This window comes from Talpa occidentalis, unplaced genomic scaffold (assembly GCF_014898055.3).
Source record: "Talpa occidentalis isolate TD23 unplaced genomic scaffold, MPIMG_talOcc4v2.1 talOcc4.9, whole genome shotgun sequence".
In the NCBI taxonomy this organism is placed as follows: Eukaryota; Metazoa; Chordata; class Mammalia; order Eulipotyphla; family Talpidae; genus Talpa; species Talpa occidentalis.
Genome location: NW_023605305.1, coordinates 101208219 through 101227623, shown reverse-complemented (window position 1 = coordinate 101227623; position 19405 = coordinate 101208219). Strand labels below are relative to the sequence as shown.

The following is a 19405-nucleotide window of genomic DNA, read 5'->3' as shown; positions in this document are numbered from 1 at the left end:
AATTCGCAAATACAAAAATTTAAACACAACCTAAATAACTGATGATTAAAGGAGAAATCACAAGGGAAATTTTAAGAATTTTAATCTTTGAGATAAGAAAAACAGAAACATGATATACCAAAATATACATACCAAGGTAAGATAATACTTATTTCAAAAATTATAGTTGTATAAGCCTATGCTAAAAGAAAGATCTCATATCAATCACCTAGTCTTCTATCTTATGAAATTAGAAAAGCATACCAAACTGAAAACAGTAAGAAAGCACATAATAATCAGAGCAGATAAAATGAAATAGAGATGAGAAAAACAATACAGAATGATCAATCAGTATAACCAATAGAGGAAATTTCGGAAACTGACAAAGCTTTAACCAGGCTGCCTAAGAAAAAACGAGAAAGGGTACAAATTATTAAAATTGGGAAAGAGAAGATATCATGGTGCTGACCTTATGGAAATAAATAAAACACATTCTATAAACAAGAACAAGGCAAGAAATTAGATAGTTTAGATGAAATAAACAAATTCTTATAAACACACAAACTGTTTAAACTGATACAAAAAGAAATAGAAATCTGAATAGACCAGTAATAAGCCAAAAACATATGAATTCAAAATTCAAAAAGTTCTACCAAAGATAACTCAGATGACTTCACTAGAGAATTCTATCAAACATTTTAAGAGTACCAGTAATTAGCATTTTAAGAGTACCAGTAATTAGTACCAGTAATTCCCCCAACCCCAAGCTAAAAAATAGATGGGGACATTTCCCAAGTCATTATATAAGGCCAGTATTACCCGAATACCAACTGTAACTAAAGATATCAAAAGAAAACTAGAGACCAATATTACCTAATAATACAGACAAAAATGTCTTCACAATGCAATACTAGTAAAGTAAACCCAGCAATATAGAAAAAGGATCATAAACCTTGGCTAAATGGGATTTATCCTCAGAATGTAAAGGCATTTTAGCATCTGAAAATTAAACAATATACTATATTAATAGAATAAAAGATGATCAAAATTGATCATTGAAGAAAAAATAAGTCATCTACAAAATCTACTATCCTTTTATGGTAAGAATGCCCAGTGAGCTAGGATCAGAAAACTTCCTCAATCTGATATACAGCATTTAGAAAACCCCCATAGCTAACCCAGCTAACATCATATTTAAATAAGAACATCTGAATACTTACATCTTAAAATCTGGAAAAGGACAAGAATATCTACTCTCACTTCCATTAAAATTCTAAAGAATCCATGAAAAAACATAGTAGAATAAGGAACAATTTTAGCAATGTGGCAAGACACAAGATGACTATACCAAAATAAATTGTGTCCCTATGTACTAGCAACAAGCAATCCAAAAATGAAACAAAGAAAACAATCCTATTTATTACAGCAGCCAAAAATAGTCTAGGCATAAAGTTAACAAAACAGTGATATGTGTACACTAATAACTATAATACATTGTTGAAAGAAGTTAAAGAAGCTATAAATAAATGAAAAACATCCTATGTTAATGGGTCAGAAGAACTGACAGTCTTAAAATAATACTTCCAAAACTGATCTCCAAATTCAACTCAGTTCCCAAGCAAATTCCAGCTGATCAGATGATCCTAAATTTTATATGGAAATACAAAAAATGACAGAGAATAACTAAAACAAACTTAAGAAAAAAAAAGTTGGGAGAATTCCAATTTTGATTTCAAACCTTCCTCCAGTTACTTTAATCAAGACAGCACAGTACTGGCTTAAGGATAGACATACAGAACAATAAAACAGAACTGAGAGTTTGGAAATAAACTTCCAGTTATTGTCAATTGATTGTTCACAAGGATGCCAAGACAATTCATTGGGAAAAAGCTTTTTAACAATTGGGACTAAAAAACTGAAATATCTACACACAAGAAGAAACTGATATTGGACCCATACCTCACAACATACATAAAAATTGACTCAAAATGGATTGCAGACCTAAATGAGTATAGTTTAACCACCACATTTAAGGACAGCTCCTCGTTAGAAAATTATCAGTGCAATTATTAATTTAAAATTGACTAAGATTTGCTTTGTGTTTTGATGTTTATTTAGCTGTTTTATAGAAATGGTATTATGCTAAACAGATGAGCTATAGCTGTCTGGAAGGATCCACACCAAAGAGATAACATATATAACTCAAGAAGGCACTGAGAGGAGATATGGGAGGGATGATTCAGGAGACATTGAGCATATTAACATATTTACTTTTGTTCTTAAAAATCAAAATAGAATTTAACTTTAAAATTATCAATAGATCTTCAAAAGCGAATAATTATGATGGAAATGAGAAAATGAAAAAAAAAAAAAAAACAAAGGGTTCTAACCATCATACCAGAGCCATGAGAATGTCCATGACCTCCATGCTTGAAAACAAATATTCCTACTAGGTTTACCACAAACCCAAGCACTGAAACAAGAAGCAGTCTCTCATGGTGCACATCTGGAGGGGCTAATGCTCTCTAGAAAACACATAATACAAATAGCATTGATATTATTTCTGATTGATCTACTGGTAAAAACAAAATGTACTTTTACAAACTGTTCACTTTCAGAATTAAAAGCATTCCAAAAATATTTGCCACAACAGTTTATAGAAATAAATCAGTGCTTAGATACTGTAGAAAAGGTAACAATTACTGTTTTAAAATATAAAAATTTGAAAGCATACATTTTTATCTAAAACTACTCCTTCCTTGTTATCTTAAAATACTGTCATTCATTTTAAGTTCCTCACTCTTTAAATTTTCTCTTTCCTTTTTTTTTTTAAAAAACCAAATATTAAAGATTCATTGACAAAACTCTCAGTTTCTATTTTAAGAATTCCTCCCAAGGAACCTCACTACCCAGATTGTATCTTTACTTTTCAAAGTGTCAACACTTCATTCACAGTTTATAAAGCACTCTTACTTGTTTTCAGTTTCCAGTAGTTTCACATATATTTAATTTGTTCAACAATTTTGTAAGCTTTCCCTGTACACACAATATTTTATCTCATCCAAGACTGCCCTCAATAAACACTTAATGACAGTGTGAAAAACAACTCTAAACATGTATCTTTAGTTAATAAACATTTTCACACAGGAATGCAATTTACTGATTCTGGTCATTATCTACTATACCTCAACTCCTTCTGAGAAAATAAAAAAAGCAGTGAAGATCAAAAATAGGCCATTGACAAAGCCAGCCAGAACTTCCGCTCTAACATACCTAAAGAAGAGCAAAGTAAACAACTAATTATTATTTCTCAAAAATCCAATATAAATTTACATATGTTCAGATTGTAAGCTACATTATATAAATAGTTATAAGTGGCCAGCAAAGTCCCAGTATTTATAACACAGTATGTTGTATGTTTGTTGCAGAAGTGAGGAAATGAAATTTAATTATTACGAATTATGTTTAATAGCAGAATGCCATAAAATGCATAGATTTCTACAGGCCAATCAAAAGGCCTTCTTAGAGTAAGTAGGTTTAGAAAGAACCTTCACAGAAATGTAAATCTCAAGTTGCCACTGGAGAAGGAAGAATAAGATCAGACAATGGGCAAGGGAAGGAAGGGATCCACAGATAAAAGATGAAGAAAAGAGCTTGAAAAGGGTTTTTATAACTTAATCCTCTTCTAAAAACTCCTTGTTTTCTACTTTGTACCTTTTAGCTTTCACATACGTTGAAAGTGTAGCTTTGATCTGAAGGAAAATAAAATTATTTCTGAATGATCCCAGAAACAACTTGAGATTTATATTTCTATCACGCTTTCTATAAAATTAATAAACTTAGCAAAAACTTCTCAATTACCTATTTTAGAATCATTTATAGCTTCACAGAACTCTTATTAAACTATTTTTTAAAATACCTGTCTTTTTCTCCATGGACTTCTGAAGCTTTCTGCTTCCTACCTGTGTGTGAAGCATTGGGGAGAGATTTTATTTTTCCATGAGGCATATTTGGTTTAGTTAAAGTCATCAGAAACAACTTTAACTTGGTAGTTTTACATGTTCAAACGTTATTCAAAGGGTGCTGACAGAAGTTAATCACTCTGGTGCTTAAACAATGTGAGAGGAACATCAAAAATACTGCTTTTTCTAGCTTTCAATGTCAACTTCTAAATAATGCAATTTTTAGTGTAAAGAAAACTATCTCTTTAAAATATATTCTGTCTCTTTATGTTGGAGTTTGTCCTATCAAGAACATTCTAACATACCATCTATACTCAGAAATAAAGCATATTTCTACCTTCTAACAATGCAAATAAATTAATAACATTATTTGCCAAAACATATAGTTGTTATTCAAGAGAAAAAAGGTCACTAGTCAAAGAATTCACAACTTGCTTTCCTAAATCCACGCTTAAGAATTTATGTAGTTAATCAGCATATTATTCTGCCCCACCAAATAAAAAGCACTATCTTTTAACCCACTCTCCTAGTCACACAGCTAATATTTGATTGAAAGACTTTGTCTTTAAGTTCCATTACTTTTCCAGATCAAAGGCAGGGATGTTTTTCAGTCATTTTTTTGGTCCCTAATGCCTTAGCTTACTGGCTGCTTCATAAATTCTGATTAATTGTTGGACTAAAGTAATTTAACTAAACTTAATATATTTGCTCAAACTTGGTTTCCCTTTAAAATAAACAACTTGTGAAACTAGATATATTTGCCTTAAGAAATGACCATGTTGACTTGAACAGCTTGGAATTAAAATATATAATTCATGAATGTATTATTGCCTAATAAGCATGATGGTATCTGAAATCTGTAAGGGGAGGAGTAGATGCACATGTGTACGTAAGTACCAACATACACATCTACCTACCTACTGAATCTCCATTACCTTTCATGCTGGCATTGCTATTTCAAAAATAGGACTATGACAAGACACAAAGATGAATTTTATATAAAGAAATCTGTAAAAATCTTTGATGACGCTCAGATTCCACATATTATTTCCTCTTTTGCAGTCAGTCTGTTATAATTAACATAAAGAACTGAGGTTTTTTTCAGACTATCCCTAGTCTTAGCCTAATTGTGGCATTTCTACAGAACTGTTTCGCCATTAAACCACAAGTTCCTCCAAGGCAGAAGTCATGTATTATTCATCTTCATATCATCAGAACTAGCAAAGTATTTGACTCACACTGGGCCCTAAATACATAGCTGAAGAGCACAAGAGCATGTGTAAAATAAAGAGTGTGTGTGCTTGCTCAAGACAAAAGCACGGCTAGAGAGAAAAGAGGAAGGGGTGAGAGATGAGCAAAAAAAGAGAAAGAGGGGGCCTAAGAGACTGTGTGTAAGGGAGAGCTCAGGGAAAGAGAATCAGTAGGAGGAGAAAAGAGAGAGACTGGTTAAGGGAGAGAAAAGGGAACTAGACCTGAAGACATCATGGGAGAGGAGAGAAGAAAAAGAAAGCGCCTGAGAGAAGCAGTGGAAACGAGGAGAGGAAGCTAGCAGGAGAAAAGAAAGAATAAGAGAAAAGATGTGAGGAAGGGAGGAAGAGGGAGAGGAGAAAGTAAAACACAGAGGCAGGGAGAAAGATTATGAGCCCAAGTATCCAGAAAGAAATAACAAGTTAGAGGGGAGGGGAGTTCAGGAGGGATAAGGAGGAGATGAATTTGAGGATGGATCAAGAGTCAGAGACGAGGAAACAGAGGAAGAACAGAATGAATGAGAGAGCACACAGGAGAGGCAGACAGAGGAAAGGGAGGATAAAAAGAGGGGAAGAAGCAACAAGTAAGCAGGAGAGGAAGAGAGGGAAAAAGAGAGTGTGGGCTGGAGAAAGGTCCTGAGTGTCACTTACGCATTAATACAATTACACTGGAAAATATTCTATGAGCTCAGAATAAAAAATGTTCAGGCAAAGTAAATCAAATAATAGAAAATCCATTGCTTCCCCCAATCAGAGGTGGTAAAAACTAAAAGTTGCTTTTAAGGGTACTTGACTCAGAATTAAGAACAGATTTTGCAATCTAGTTCAGCATAAAAAACACTCTCCAAATATTTGGTTGATCAAATTCAGAAAGACTATGAGAAATATTTTATGTAACAGCAGAGCTGAAGAGGATGATATAAAACCATTAGGAGAGATCATTTAAAATAAATTAATAGTAAAATATCCCCTCAAAGAAGAAAAAGAAATATAACCATTTTTATATGCTGAAACATTTTCTCTTTCTTCTTGGAAAAAAAAAAAAAGTAGTTAAGAATTGAGGAATTCCCCTAGGTAATAACAATCTAAGTAAAAATCTTTGGTAAAATCAAGATGCTCTACCTCAAAGCAAAAGAATTCAGATGCAAAAAAAAGTGCATACTACAGATTCAAATTATATACTGTTCAAAACTAATTAATGCACAGAGTTAGGAAAGTGAATAGCCTTAGGGAGATGAGTATGAAGGAACTCTAAGGAGGCATGAGGAGAGTTTAAAGGTTCAAGTTATACAACTGAGTTCAATCTGTGAGATTTGAGATTTGTGTATTTTTCTATGTTTCTTATACTTCAATAAAAAGGGTTTTTAAAAGTCTTACCCATAAGAGAAAGCATCATTATCTCTCCATTTTGAAATAACAGATGCTGCCAATCCAGCCAAAATGGCAGTGCTATCGAAAAACATGTGAAAAGAGTCGGAAATCAAGCCTAAGCTGGAAAAGAACAGACACATCGGCACATTATAATAATAACCAAATAGTAAGCAGTCATCCTTTCAAAATCTAAGATTCAGCCTCTGCTCATAGGAACTAATCTTTTAGAGAAACAACAATGATATACATACATAGAAAGATATTAAGGATAATTTTTGAAATATCCTCACACCTTTTGCCCAAGGAAAAGCCCAGCTGCCACTTAGAGAGAAAAAAAAAAATCTGCTACTGGCAGCAAGGCTGAAGTGAGCTCGGACTTAGGGTCTTTCAAAGCAAAGGTCATCTGTTGTTAGAACAGAACCAGGACTCTAGCTCCTTCTTTTGACACAAGGCTGCTGGGAGGCATGATGGAAGGGACAGCAACATTAGTAATACCCAGTCTGGTACTCAGGTATAAAGAACCTGCCTAATACTAAACCTGTAAGAGAAGAATTAAATACCCTCTCCTCTCCCTCCTCCACCTCCTCCTCCTCCAAAACCTTGATTAAAGAACAATAGCAATCTACAGCTAAGAGCTGAGCAAGAGTACAAAGATTCCCTTATGGGGCAGGTGTGCAGGGCTTACTGAAAGCTGAGTGTGTAGTGAGAACACAGAAAAAAAATCCTTTAGGATTCCAAATCCCACATTAATCACAAGGTGCAGGAATTACTAAAAAAAAAATTCAAGTGGCATGTTGCAATGAATTTGTGCTAACAAAACAAAATCTGTTCAACCACTGACCAGATAGGTTCAAACCCCTGTCTCCCCAACTAATAACCTGACAAAAACAGATATGCACTTTTCTTGACATAAATACAACTTCTCCCTGCTAACCAAAAGTAGAAAAACATTACTGTTTGCTTGATTAGATAGGTTAGTTTTTGGGTTTGGGAATATTATTACAATTAATTTATATGGATCATTTTTTGAGCATTCCCACACCCAAGAAGTAATCCACCAATCATACAAAAAGCAATGTTCTACTTTCACATGGAGGGTAAAAAGGGGGGCGGGTTAGGCCTGTGCTATTAACCTTGGTGTTTATTTTCTTTTAAACACGTCTAGCACTCAGTAGTATTTATAACACTCATAACAAGATCTAAAAAAAAAAAAAAAAAAAGCACTGTCAAGAGCTAAAGCAGTTAACAAAATCCGAACCAGAAATGGTTGAAGATTAGAACTATCAGAGAGGGACTTTGAAACAAATTTGATTAAAGGGTGTGGTATAAAGCTTGGAAAAATTCATGAGTAAATAGGGTCTTTTCACAAAGATAGAAACTATAAAGATAGAAATTATAAAAGAACCAAATATATATTAAAATGTTTTAATAAACACAATATTGAAAACAAAGAACAACATACATGGGTTTCTGAATGGACAGTACACAGAAAGAATCAGTCAGGTCAAAAGAAATTATCCAAAGTAAAACAAAGAGAAAAAAGAATGCAAAACACAGAACAAAACATTAAAAACTTGTCAGATTATCACAAAGACTAAAATACATATATTTGGATTCTCAGTTATGGAGAAGAACAGGGTAAAAATGTAGTTAAAGAGAATATGCTAAATTTTTTAAAAGTAATGCAAGAATATGAATCACAAATCAAAAGGCTTAATGAATCCCAGGCAGGATGAAAAACTCCCCACAATACTCTACAAATTGCTGACTATCAAAGAGAAAGAAAACCTGAAAACAGGAAAAAAGAAAAATTGGATAAGAACTATTAATCATACAGCATAATTTTTATCAGAAACTACTTAAGCCAGAATGTAATGGAGCATGTCTTTAATTACTGAAAGAAAAAAAGTGTCAAACTAAAATTCAGCAAAATACATTTCAGAAACAGAGGCAAAATAAAAACTTTTCAGACAACCAAGGCTGAGAGAATTTATTGCCAAAAAAACCTAAGCTAAAGAGTAAGTTGTTCAAATCAGAATATGATATCAGGGCCTCCCCTGGTGGCGCAGCGGTTGAGCGCTGGGCTGTGAAGTTTCCTGCAGCCTCTGCAGCACCGGTTCGATCCCCAGCCACCAGCGAGGGTCCCACATGGCGTGACAGACCTCTCCCGTCATGCTCACTGCTCCCCTCGGCAGTGTATTTCGTCAGTCTGCCCGTTCTGTTCCCTGCTCTGGCTCTGGTGAATTCTCTCACCCTCCCGCGCTTCTGACTGTACCCAGTACTAGTATAAATAAATAAATAAATCTTTAAAAAAATCTACATTATATAAAAAAAAGAATATGATATCAGATGAACATTTAGATTTGTATTAAAAAAATCACCAAAAATGATAAATATGGGGTCTCCCTGGTGGCACAAGGGGTTAAGACGCCACCTATGAAGCTGTCCACAGCCACTGCAGCACAAGCTCGAGCCCCCAGCTGGCCAGGGAGCTACCCACATGGTGCAGCAGACCTCTCCTGACTTGTCCGCTGCTCCCCTCAGCAGTGCATTTCAATCACTCTGCCTGTTCTGTTCCCCACTCTGTCTCTGGTGAATCCTCTCACCCCCCACACCTCTGGCCTGTACTCTAGTTCTTGTATGCATAGGTAAATAAATAAATCTTCAAAAAAAGGATAAATCTGGATAAATATAAAAGAATTTTTTTTTTTACTTTTAATATCTTTAAAAGATAAGTGAGAATAGTAAAGTAGGAAAAAATACAAACCAAAAGGGGGGGTCTTTGAAATTACCAACAATTAACAACCCTTAACTAGAATGACCAAGAAAAAAGACTCAAATTATGAAAATCAAGAATGAAAGAAGGAATTTATTTATTTTTAAAAAATATTTATTTATTTATGCATACAAGAACTGGGGTGTAAGCCAGAGGTGAGAGAGATGAGAGGATTCACCACAGATAGAGTGGAGAATAGAACAGGCAGACGGACCGACGACACTGCTGAGGGGATCAGCAGGCGAGACAGGAGAGGTCTGTTGTGCCATGTGGGTTGCTTCTTGGCCGGCAGGGGATCAAACTCACGCTGTAGTTGCTGGCAGTAGCTTGATAGTGCTGTCTTTAACCAGTGCACCACCAGGGAAGCCCTATTTTTTTTTTTTCAAGATTTATTTATTTATACAAGAACTGGGGTACAGGCCAGATGTGCGGGAGGGTAAGAGGATTCACCACAGACAGAGTGGGGAACAGAATAGGCAGACGGACCAAAAACACTGCTGAGGGGGGGCAGCAGGCGAGGCAGGAGAGGTCTGCCGCCCCATGTGGGTTTCTCCCAGCCGGCCGGAATCGAATCCAACAGGCGCTGCAGGGGCTGCGGACAGCTTCACAGCGCTGTGCTCAACCCACCACACCACTGGGGAGGCCCAGAAAGAAGGAATTTATTATTGGCCTTGCAGAAATAAAAGGGATTATAAGGAAATATTGTGAAAAACTATATGCCAACCAATTAGATAATTCAGAGGAAATACGAGAGATTCCTAGAAATAATCTAGCCAAACTGACAAAAAGTAATACAGTTTATTAAAAGCCAACAGATTTTGAATTCATTTTAAAACTTCCAACAAAGAAGACCCAGATTGCTATGCTGGCAAATTTTACCAAATAAAAAACATTGGGTATCAATTCTGTACAAACTCTTCCAAAAAACAGAATGAAGGAATCTTTCCCAAATCGTTTATAATGTCAGTATTACTTGATACCAAAATCAGAAAAAGAAATCACAAGAAACTATAAATTAATATATTTTTCAAATACACAGAAATTTCCTATACACCACAACCAATCAATATCATATATCAATGGAAAAAGGACAAGAACCACATAATCATCCCAATAGAGAAAAGTACTCAACAAGATTTGATATTTCTTTATGATAAAAGCACTCAAAAGACTTAACACCATTACTGCTTAAAGACTGATTGTTTTTCTCTAAGATCAGATACCAAATTAGGATGTTCACTCTTGCCATGTCTACTTAACATTGTACTAGATGATCTAACAAGGCAAGAAATGAAAAAAAAGACACCCAGACTGGAAGGGATGGAGTAAAATGATTTCGATTTGGAAACGACATGACTTGGTCTGTAAAAAATCTTAAGACTCTACAGAAACTATTAGAACTAATAAATGAGTTTGGGAAGGTTGCAGAATACAAGATCAACATAAAAAAATGAACTGTATTCTTGTACAGTAGTGGTGAACAAAATGAATTAAAACACTATTTCAATTTACGATGACTTTATAAAGAATAAAGTATTTAGAAATATACTTAACAAAAATGTAAAACTTATACTCTGTAAACTACTAAATATTGTTGAAAGAAATTAAAGAAAACCTAAATAAATGAAAAGATGTTCATTTTATGGGAAAGAAAATACTGGGAATACTTCCCAATTGATCAACAAATTCAACTTACTCCCTAGCAAAACCCCAGATGATGGAGAAATTGACAAGCTAATCTTGAGACTCATATGAAAAAGCAAGGTATACAAAAGAGTTAAAACAATATGGGGGTGGGGGAATGAAGCTGGAGGACTCACACTTCCTGATTTCAAAACATATTACAAAGCTACAGTAATAAAAATAATGTGGTCCTGGCACAAGGATAACCATACAGCTCAATGAAATAGAAATTAGAGTCCAAAAATAAATCTTCACATTTGTGTTCAGCTGATTTTTGACAAGGGTATGATACTAATACAGTTCAATGGTGAAAAAAAAAAATAATGTTTTCAACAAAATGTGTTGATACAACTGGATATCCACATGTAAAAATTTATTTAGAAATTTTATTTCATACCACACATAAAAGTTAACTCAAAACGGATCAAAGACCTAAACACAGATAAAATATTCACAATCTTGGACTAGCCAGTGCCTTCTTTTATATGACACCAAAAGCCCATCAATAAAAGAAAAAACAGGTAACACAGACTGGATATCAAGGAAATTTTAAAACTTTTGTGCCTCAAAGTGCACTTGTAAAAATGTAAAAAGACAATGTGGACATGGGAGAAAATACCAGTTAATCATCTATCTGATAAAGGCTTATATCCAGAATATACGAAGAACTCTTAAAACTTCAGTTAATTTTAAAATGAATAAATGATCTGAATAGAAGTTTCTTACCCACATGAAAAGATACTCAACATCATTAGCTGCATTGTAGGGACAAGCAAATCAAAACCACAATGAGAAACAACTTCATACCCACTATAGTGGCTATACTAAAAAGAAAACAAGTGTTGGTAAAGATGTGAATAAACCAGAACCCTCACATACTACTGGATTATTATTTGGCAATAAAAAGAAATGAAATATTGATACACATAGAACATAGATGACCCTAAAAACATTATGCTAAGTGAAAGAAACCAGTCACAAAGCATCATATACTATATGACTTCATTTATATGAAATGCCCAGAATAAGAAAAACAACAGATGTAGAAAGATACACAGTTACCTAGAATTGGTAGCACTGAAATACCCTTTAGCAAGGGATGAGGGAATTAGAGGATGATAAGTAGGGGTAGTAAGGTTTCCTTCTGGGGTAACAACAGTGTAAATTTGTTGTGATGCTTTTACAAATCTGATTATACTAAAAGTCAATCAAGTGTATACTTCAAATGGGTGAATTTTATGGTATGTGACTATATCTAAATAAAGCTATCAATATTTAAAAAAAAGATAATTTACTGTTTAAGGCAGGACTTGGGAAACCAGGCCTATACATGCCAAACCTGGATCACTGTCTCTTATAATAAAGCTCTGTTGGAACATAGTTATGCTCATTTATTTATGAGCTGTTTATGGCTACTTCTGTGCTACATCAGCAAATGGCAAAGCTGTGAGAGGTGGTATAGTCCTTAAAATCCAAAATATTTACTTTCTACTATTTAGTGCAAAAGTTAGCTAACCTCTGATATAAAGCAAAAATAGGAATGCTATATTATGAAATTAATAACAAGTCAAAGTGAAAAGTATCACATTAGCACAAAAGACAGGAGGAAACAGAAGTATATCATTGTAGGATTCTTATAAGATACATGAAATGACATATTATTTGTGATAAGTTAAAGATACATGCTAAACACTTAAAAAAAAAAAAAGCCACACATGGAGGACTAGGAAATTTCACTGGGGATAGGCTTCTGCATCAACATGAGGTAGATATTTTGCTACCACTAGTGAAGGAGCAAGAAACTCACTCTCATCCAAGACCATCGACACATTCACGCAGAGTTTGGTTGTTATGAAAGGAGGGGTAAAATGTTGGGGGGGTGGGAAGCCTGATTCTCAAGATCCAGGCTCAAAGCACTTACCTAAGATTGAGTGTGAGTCTAGTTAAAGAACAGCCCTCACTACAAACCCAGCTAGCGTTGAGTAACAAGCAATACCAATCTACAGTTTGGGGGGCAACAGTTGGGGAAGGGACAAGGGTGCTCTACTCGAGGAAAAAAGAGCTTCTGTGACACACTGTAGTGCAAGCAAGGCACAGAGCAGGATCTCTAAGATCCGGGCAGACAGGTAAAGCAGAGTCCTGGAGCCCTCAGTGGCGTTCTCAGGCTTTTATTGAGCTTTTTCCACCATTTGTAGTGCGGTAACCAGGTACACGGCAGGCAGGGGGACCACAGGGCCAGGAGGCTGGCAGACCTCCCAGCCCCTGGTGAATCCTCACTCTTTCTGGGTTCTCTGAGTTCTCTTGTGGTCTCTGTTTCTCTGCTACCACTGCTGCCACTACTGCTGGAGTCCTCATGACATCGCCCTTATAGGCCCAGTCTCTCAGCCCAGGTGTGCCCACCTATGCATGCCCACACCCTAGTCCAGGTGTCTGCCATCAGGCACACATGTAGGACCGCAGAGGTCTATCAAGAACGCTAATGGCAGGAGGGTGGAAAATCCTGACAATTTTCACTTACCCTACAGACTGCATATGGAAAAGACAAAAGCCTGAGCAACTAATGGCCAGACATGAGGCATGCCTCTTTCTAGTCATAAGTATTATTACCTCAATATATTGTTTTTACTCACAATGACCAGCCTTTGATCAAAAATTTTAAAAAACAGGTGGAAAAATAATTTATTATAAAGAGATAAAGCAGCCAACAGACTCAGACCAAGATATTGATCTAGGTATGGGAACTATACTACAATATGTTAAAGGATATATGGAAAAGGTGACAAAATGCATGAATCAATGAGGAATTTCAGGAGAGAAATGGGATATATATATAAAAGATTAACTGGAAATGCCAAAAACAAACAAAAGAAAAACAAAACACAAAGCATCAGTGACAAAGAATTCTTCCAATTGATTTATCAATAGACAGGACACAACTGAACAAAGAAATCAGTGAATGTGAAGATGGGTCAGTAAAAATGGTCTGAAAACAAACACATCAGCAGCTCAGTATTTATCAGAATGGTTAAAAGAATTACCTCTGAAGTCAGAGTATCTGGGTTGAAAGCCCAGTTAATTCTCATTTACTGGTTTTGTGATTATCAAGTTGCTTAACTACTCTGTACCTCAATTAGCCATCACTTCCAGAGCGTAATAGTATAAGGTACCATAATTTATAATAACTTAGTTGATATATATGAAACACTTATCACAGTGCCAGCCACATCAATACTCTTATTATTAATAAGTCAATATACTATTACTAATATCTTGTACTCTCTGGTGTTCTCAGCATGACCTGTAACACTTAATTACAGGAATGTTCACAAATGTTAAGTGTTACAAACTAAAATTCAAAATCGTTGCTCTGCTAAGTAGAAAAAGCACTAGAAAAGGAGTTATTTTCCACTTAAATTCCATTCCAATTTAAATTTCCTCACAATTTACAGTAACTATAAAATTAGAAAGTGAAGTGAAACACATTATTCACTCCCATAAAAAGGTACAATAACATAAATCTCTCTCAAATCATTAACATATTGCAGAAAAATGTCTTAAATTTTATCATAATAAATAAATAACCCTGTATGTTTTATTCAAATATAGCTGCATAAGACAGCTTAAGTACTAACTATACTCATCAGACACTTAAGGCAGAATGAGAATGAGTGAATAAATGAAAAGACTAAATGAGAAAATTAATACTTGAGGACAAAATAACAGTCCTGTTATTGATCAAACTCTCTAAATTTGTTAAGATTTCTCCTGGCATAATTAGCTCACCATAAAACCATGAAAGTCCATAAAACACCTGGACCTTAATAACTTTTAACAGTGAAAATAATAATCCAAATTTATTATATTTTGAGGTATGAGAGACACATTTGAAGAATAGCTCTGCAGTTATAAAACCTCTGAAAAAGCCATTATTTATGATTTTGTTTTCTATGTGATGATAAGAAAAATCAAGATGGTAATTTTTAAATTTTGGTTTAAGAAAACTCCCTATTCTGATAAAATGTTATGGTTGTATCGTTGTATAATTTCTGACAAATGGAGTTTTTGCCCATCCTGTTTCCATTATTGTGTCTTGACTTTACGGAATTTCACAACCAAAGTAAAAGTCAATTTCAGTAAATATATTAGTCTTCCTATTTAATAGGTTTATTTTTAAATGACTATAAATTAATTGCAGAAGGCTGGATATTCTTTCTAAATAAATATAAATAAAAATATTTACTGATTTATAGATCTATATAAACATTTAGTAAGACACTGTTATGGGCTGAATTATGTTCTCCCCCAAATTCATAAGTTAAGGTGCTCCATCTCCAGTACCTTAGCTTATTTACAAATAAGGTCACTGCAGGTATAATTTACTGAGTAGGTCATTAATGGAATGTGACTACTGTCTTACAAAAAGGGGAAATTCTGAGACAGACATGGACACAGGAGACTACCATATGCACGTGAGCTACAGATCAGGTGATGCTACCAAGGAACATGAAAAGATTGCCAAGATAACCATTAAACCTCAAAAGGAACAAACCCTGCTAAATTTTTTATCTCAAACTTTTAGCATCTAGAACTACAAGGAAATAAATGTTTGTTGTTTACAGCTAACAGTTTGTGGTATTTTTGTCTTAACGGCCCTAGCCTATTTATTATACACATTATTTTTTCTCACAACAACTTTATATTTATTTTAATGGAACCAAATATTGCTTTAATAGGAGAAAAGTGATAAACCTCAGAATACTATAGCAATCCAGCTCCTTTTTAAAGAAGCTAAGAGAGCATAGCAACTTTAGATAGCATAGCAACTTTAATACTCATCAAAGTGAGATTTTTATTTAAATTTTAAATAAATATTATTTGCATTAAAATGTTATTTTGAGTATATTATGCAATATACTGAAAAAGACTCCCTTTTCTGAGGTAGGACAAGGTGTTTTCTTAAAGCACTGGGATATGAGATCTTTTCATTTATACCTGGTATCATGATTTGAAAACTACTTAACAGCAACAATGTCGGCAAACTTACATGAAAAACTGTTTCTAGTTTTCTGCTCACATGTCTTGTATCAAAACACTTCTGATGAGGAATGACAATTTATCACTCACTTTCAATATTAGCAAATGTTTCTGATTATGAATTACCATTTAAACCACCTGCCTAAAGTTTCCTTATGAAGGTTGCATAAGATATATATAAGGTTATATAATCTGTACACCAAACGTAACTTGATAAAGAAAAATGGGTAGCTAAATTAACTGTTTTAGGTTCCCATCTTTAAACACTGCCAATTTCTAAAAAAAAAAGTGCTTTTAAAATTTTTTTATAAATGGGCCTCCCCGGTGGCGCAGCGGTTGAGCGCTGGGTTGCGAAGCTGCCCGCAGCCTCTGTAGCGCCGGTTCAATCCCCGGCTGCTCCCCGGTCACCGGAGGAGGGTCCCGCATGGCGCGCAGACCTCTCCTGCCGCCCGCTGCTCCCCTCAGCAGTGTACTTCGGTCCTTCTGCCTGCTCTGCTCCCCGCTCTGGCTCTGGTGAATCCTCTCACCCTCCCGCGCTTCTGACTGTACCCAGTGCATGTGTAGACAAAACAAACAAACAAACAAATAAATAAATAAAACATGCCTCTATTAAAAAAAAAAAAAAAAAAATCTTTAAAAAAAAAAAAAAAAAAAAATTTTTTATAAGAACACCACTCTAATGATACTTTGGTAAGGAAAACTTCTTAGGACATAAAGGACATAATCACTGAAGCAAAATAAATAAATGTGAACAGAACATACAGCAAAGAAATATTTGGAAAGGATTTTATTTAAGGTCTATTGGAGGCAAAAAGGAAAAAGAGACCCTGTAAATTGAGATTTCAAGACCTATCAACCAAGTACTATGTGTAGATCTTTTTTGGATTCTGATTTGTAAAAACAACTGTAAATAGAATTTATGAGACAATGAAGAACACAGAACACTAACTGGGTATTTGATATTACATATTCCCTTTCTTGCTTAGCAAAGAATCCTTGACTTTGATCACAGTACCTGGCTGACTAGAACAAAGATGACATTTGCAAGACATGAATGCATTATAAAGACATGAATGCATTATAAAGTTATAGCCACTGAAGCGTAAGTGAAAGCACTGTATGTTAGTGTCCAGATGAATCTCCTTAAAAGACATTGTTTATACCATTTAAAGGCATCCTGCTGCTAGAGATGGCTGGAACTCTTAACAGCCATCTTGGAAATTAAGCTTTATCTTGTTTAAACAACCACTATTTAGGGCTTTTTGTTTAACTTGAAAACAAGCTTTGTATTACATGATACAAAACCACATTCTTATACTATATTACCTTGAGATTAAATAGTTACTCAACAATAAGTAAATGACAACAGAAGCTGAATGGAAAAGAATCCTAGAAAGAAAGATCACATATATTATTCCTACCATTTTCCTCCTAACTTCTATAAAAGAAGAATTTAATATTTCATCCACTTTCAATCCCCTAGAAGAAAAAAATTAAAGTTCTTGACTTGTCACATCCCTACATCTTGAAATTTAATTTTTACAGAATAAAACTTAACATAGAATTGACTATGACAAATAAAAGTTCTGATGAGAAATTTACTCAAAGAACATAATCTCTAAATAAGTCTTCAGGACAGATAACAGTCATATGAAGAAACTGTTGACCAATCAACAAAAAGAACTAAAAATTTCTGTCTTATTTAAAGACACAGAAAGCCTGATTATGAAAAGGCTCAAGCACTTACTAAATTTGCTAAGACTTCAATATGAACACATTTGTACTCCCAATCCAAGATAAAAAACTAATTTGGGGGAATATGTGGATATGAAAAGTAAATACCTGCTGAATGATCTAGGTATGAGACCTGTCTCAAACCTAGATTTCAAATCTGGAAGACAGCACAATAAAAACCAGTAAAGGTAGGCAAAGAGCGCCTAAGGGCAGAAACCACCTAAGGGCAGAAAAACAAGTCATTTGTTTTCCCTATGAAATGATACATATTGACAAAAGGCTTGGAAAACAACGGTTTTCAGAATTTCTATGACAGATCTCTCTGGATCAAAAGAGTTGCTACATATCTAACATTCCACAAAAGAGGTGGTTTAGCCACCTTCAAATATAAATCCTCCAAACAACATATTTCACATAACTCACGAAATGAAAGATGACAGTGAAATGCATTGCAAAACAGAGTAATAGTAGCAAAACTGCATATGAAAGCCAAAATAGTCTTGATACAGCCAATATATATGCCAAAAAGACATAACCTCAGAGGAAAATATAAAATATATTATCAATATATTTATAATAAAGCAAGATTATTCCAATAAGACAATATAGTATTTTTTAACATGTACAATACATGGAAGGGTGTTAACATTACAGAATTTAAAAAAGTTTTCAGATACATGTATCTGATTCCCAGAGGACTCAAAATAGTTACAATGTATAGGTAAGGACGTCACTATATTGTAACATGTTTTTATATCCTTACAATTTGCTGCATATTTTGAATAAAGTTAAATTGATGTTTAAATTGAAGAGGTCCACTTTTTCATATATAAGTATAATCACAAAACTATTAATATTATGTAATGTCATTGTTCAATCTCATAAAGCTCAAGGACAGCAACTTTATGAAAATGAATTTTAAAGTACAGAGACTAAGTATTCGTAGGAAATAAAGCATAGATGGCACAGATTCTCAATCTGGGGTCCAAGACCTATTCCAAGAACACCCTGAGGTTTTATTAAAAAATTTGAGTCTTGCCTATGATCAGATCCTCGATGGGTATGAGACTTAAAGAGGAATCACCACATCTAAAAGTCTGGTCTTACAGTGAGCTAAACAATTTTACAAATTATTTTGTAAATTATTCAGCAGTAAGTACCTGAGCAACACTTCATTTTCCTTACTCTAGATTTACTTCTACCAAAGCAGTTTAAAATAAAATAAAATAAAAAAAACACAACAAAACCCAAAGGTGATATCAACAACCATGACTCAAGAAACAGAAGTTGAAAAAAAAAAAAAAGACATGGGATTTGCTCCTGCAGTCAAGACCAGAGGAAAATCATGAGACAGTTTCAGAATTAAATTAAAGAAAGAAAAGAACGACACAGATTTCTCCGGATATCCCTTTATAGACCTCTTCTGCATACCAAGACCTAATAACAAATGAAGTAGAACATCTCAAAGAGTCCCTCTGAGAATCCTAAGGGTGAAATCCAAATGCCACTCCCCTCCAGAGAGGCAGGGCACACTCTTGCACACAGAGGCAAGAAACAGGTTTCTCCCAATTGGAAGAAAGAGAGCAAAGCTAAGGTGTGCAGAGGCAAAACAGTTTTTC

At 34.5% G+C, this 19405-nt stretch overlaps 1 protein-coding gene across 2 annotated transcripts in view; it reads right to left on the bottom strand.

The window, feature by feature from the left end:
• Nucleotides 1-19405, bottom strand: part of SLC30A7 (solute carrier family 30 member 7) — a 64766-nt gene that overhangs the window by 44576 nt on the left and 785 nt on the right. Inside the window, exons 3-5 of one of the 2 annotated variants that reach the window (XM_037501460.2) lie at nucleotides 6566-6679; nucleotides 3165-3252; nucleotides 2378-2504 (exon numbers count right to left, since the gene is read on the bottom strand). In XM_037501460.2, coding sequence (XP_037357357.1) covers nucleotides 2378-2504; nucleotides 3165-3252; nucleotides 6566-6679 — 329 coding nt within the window. Of the gene's footprint in view, nucleotides 1-2377; nucleotides 2505-3164; nucleotides 3253-3898; nucleotides 4237-6565; nucleotides 6680-19405 lie in introns of those variants that run through there. The other variant, XM_037501461.2, reaches the window with a different exon arrangement.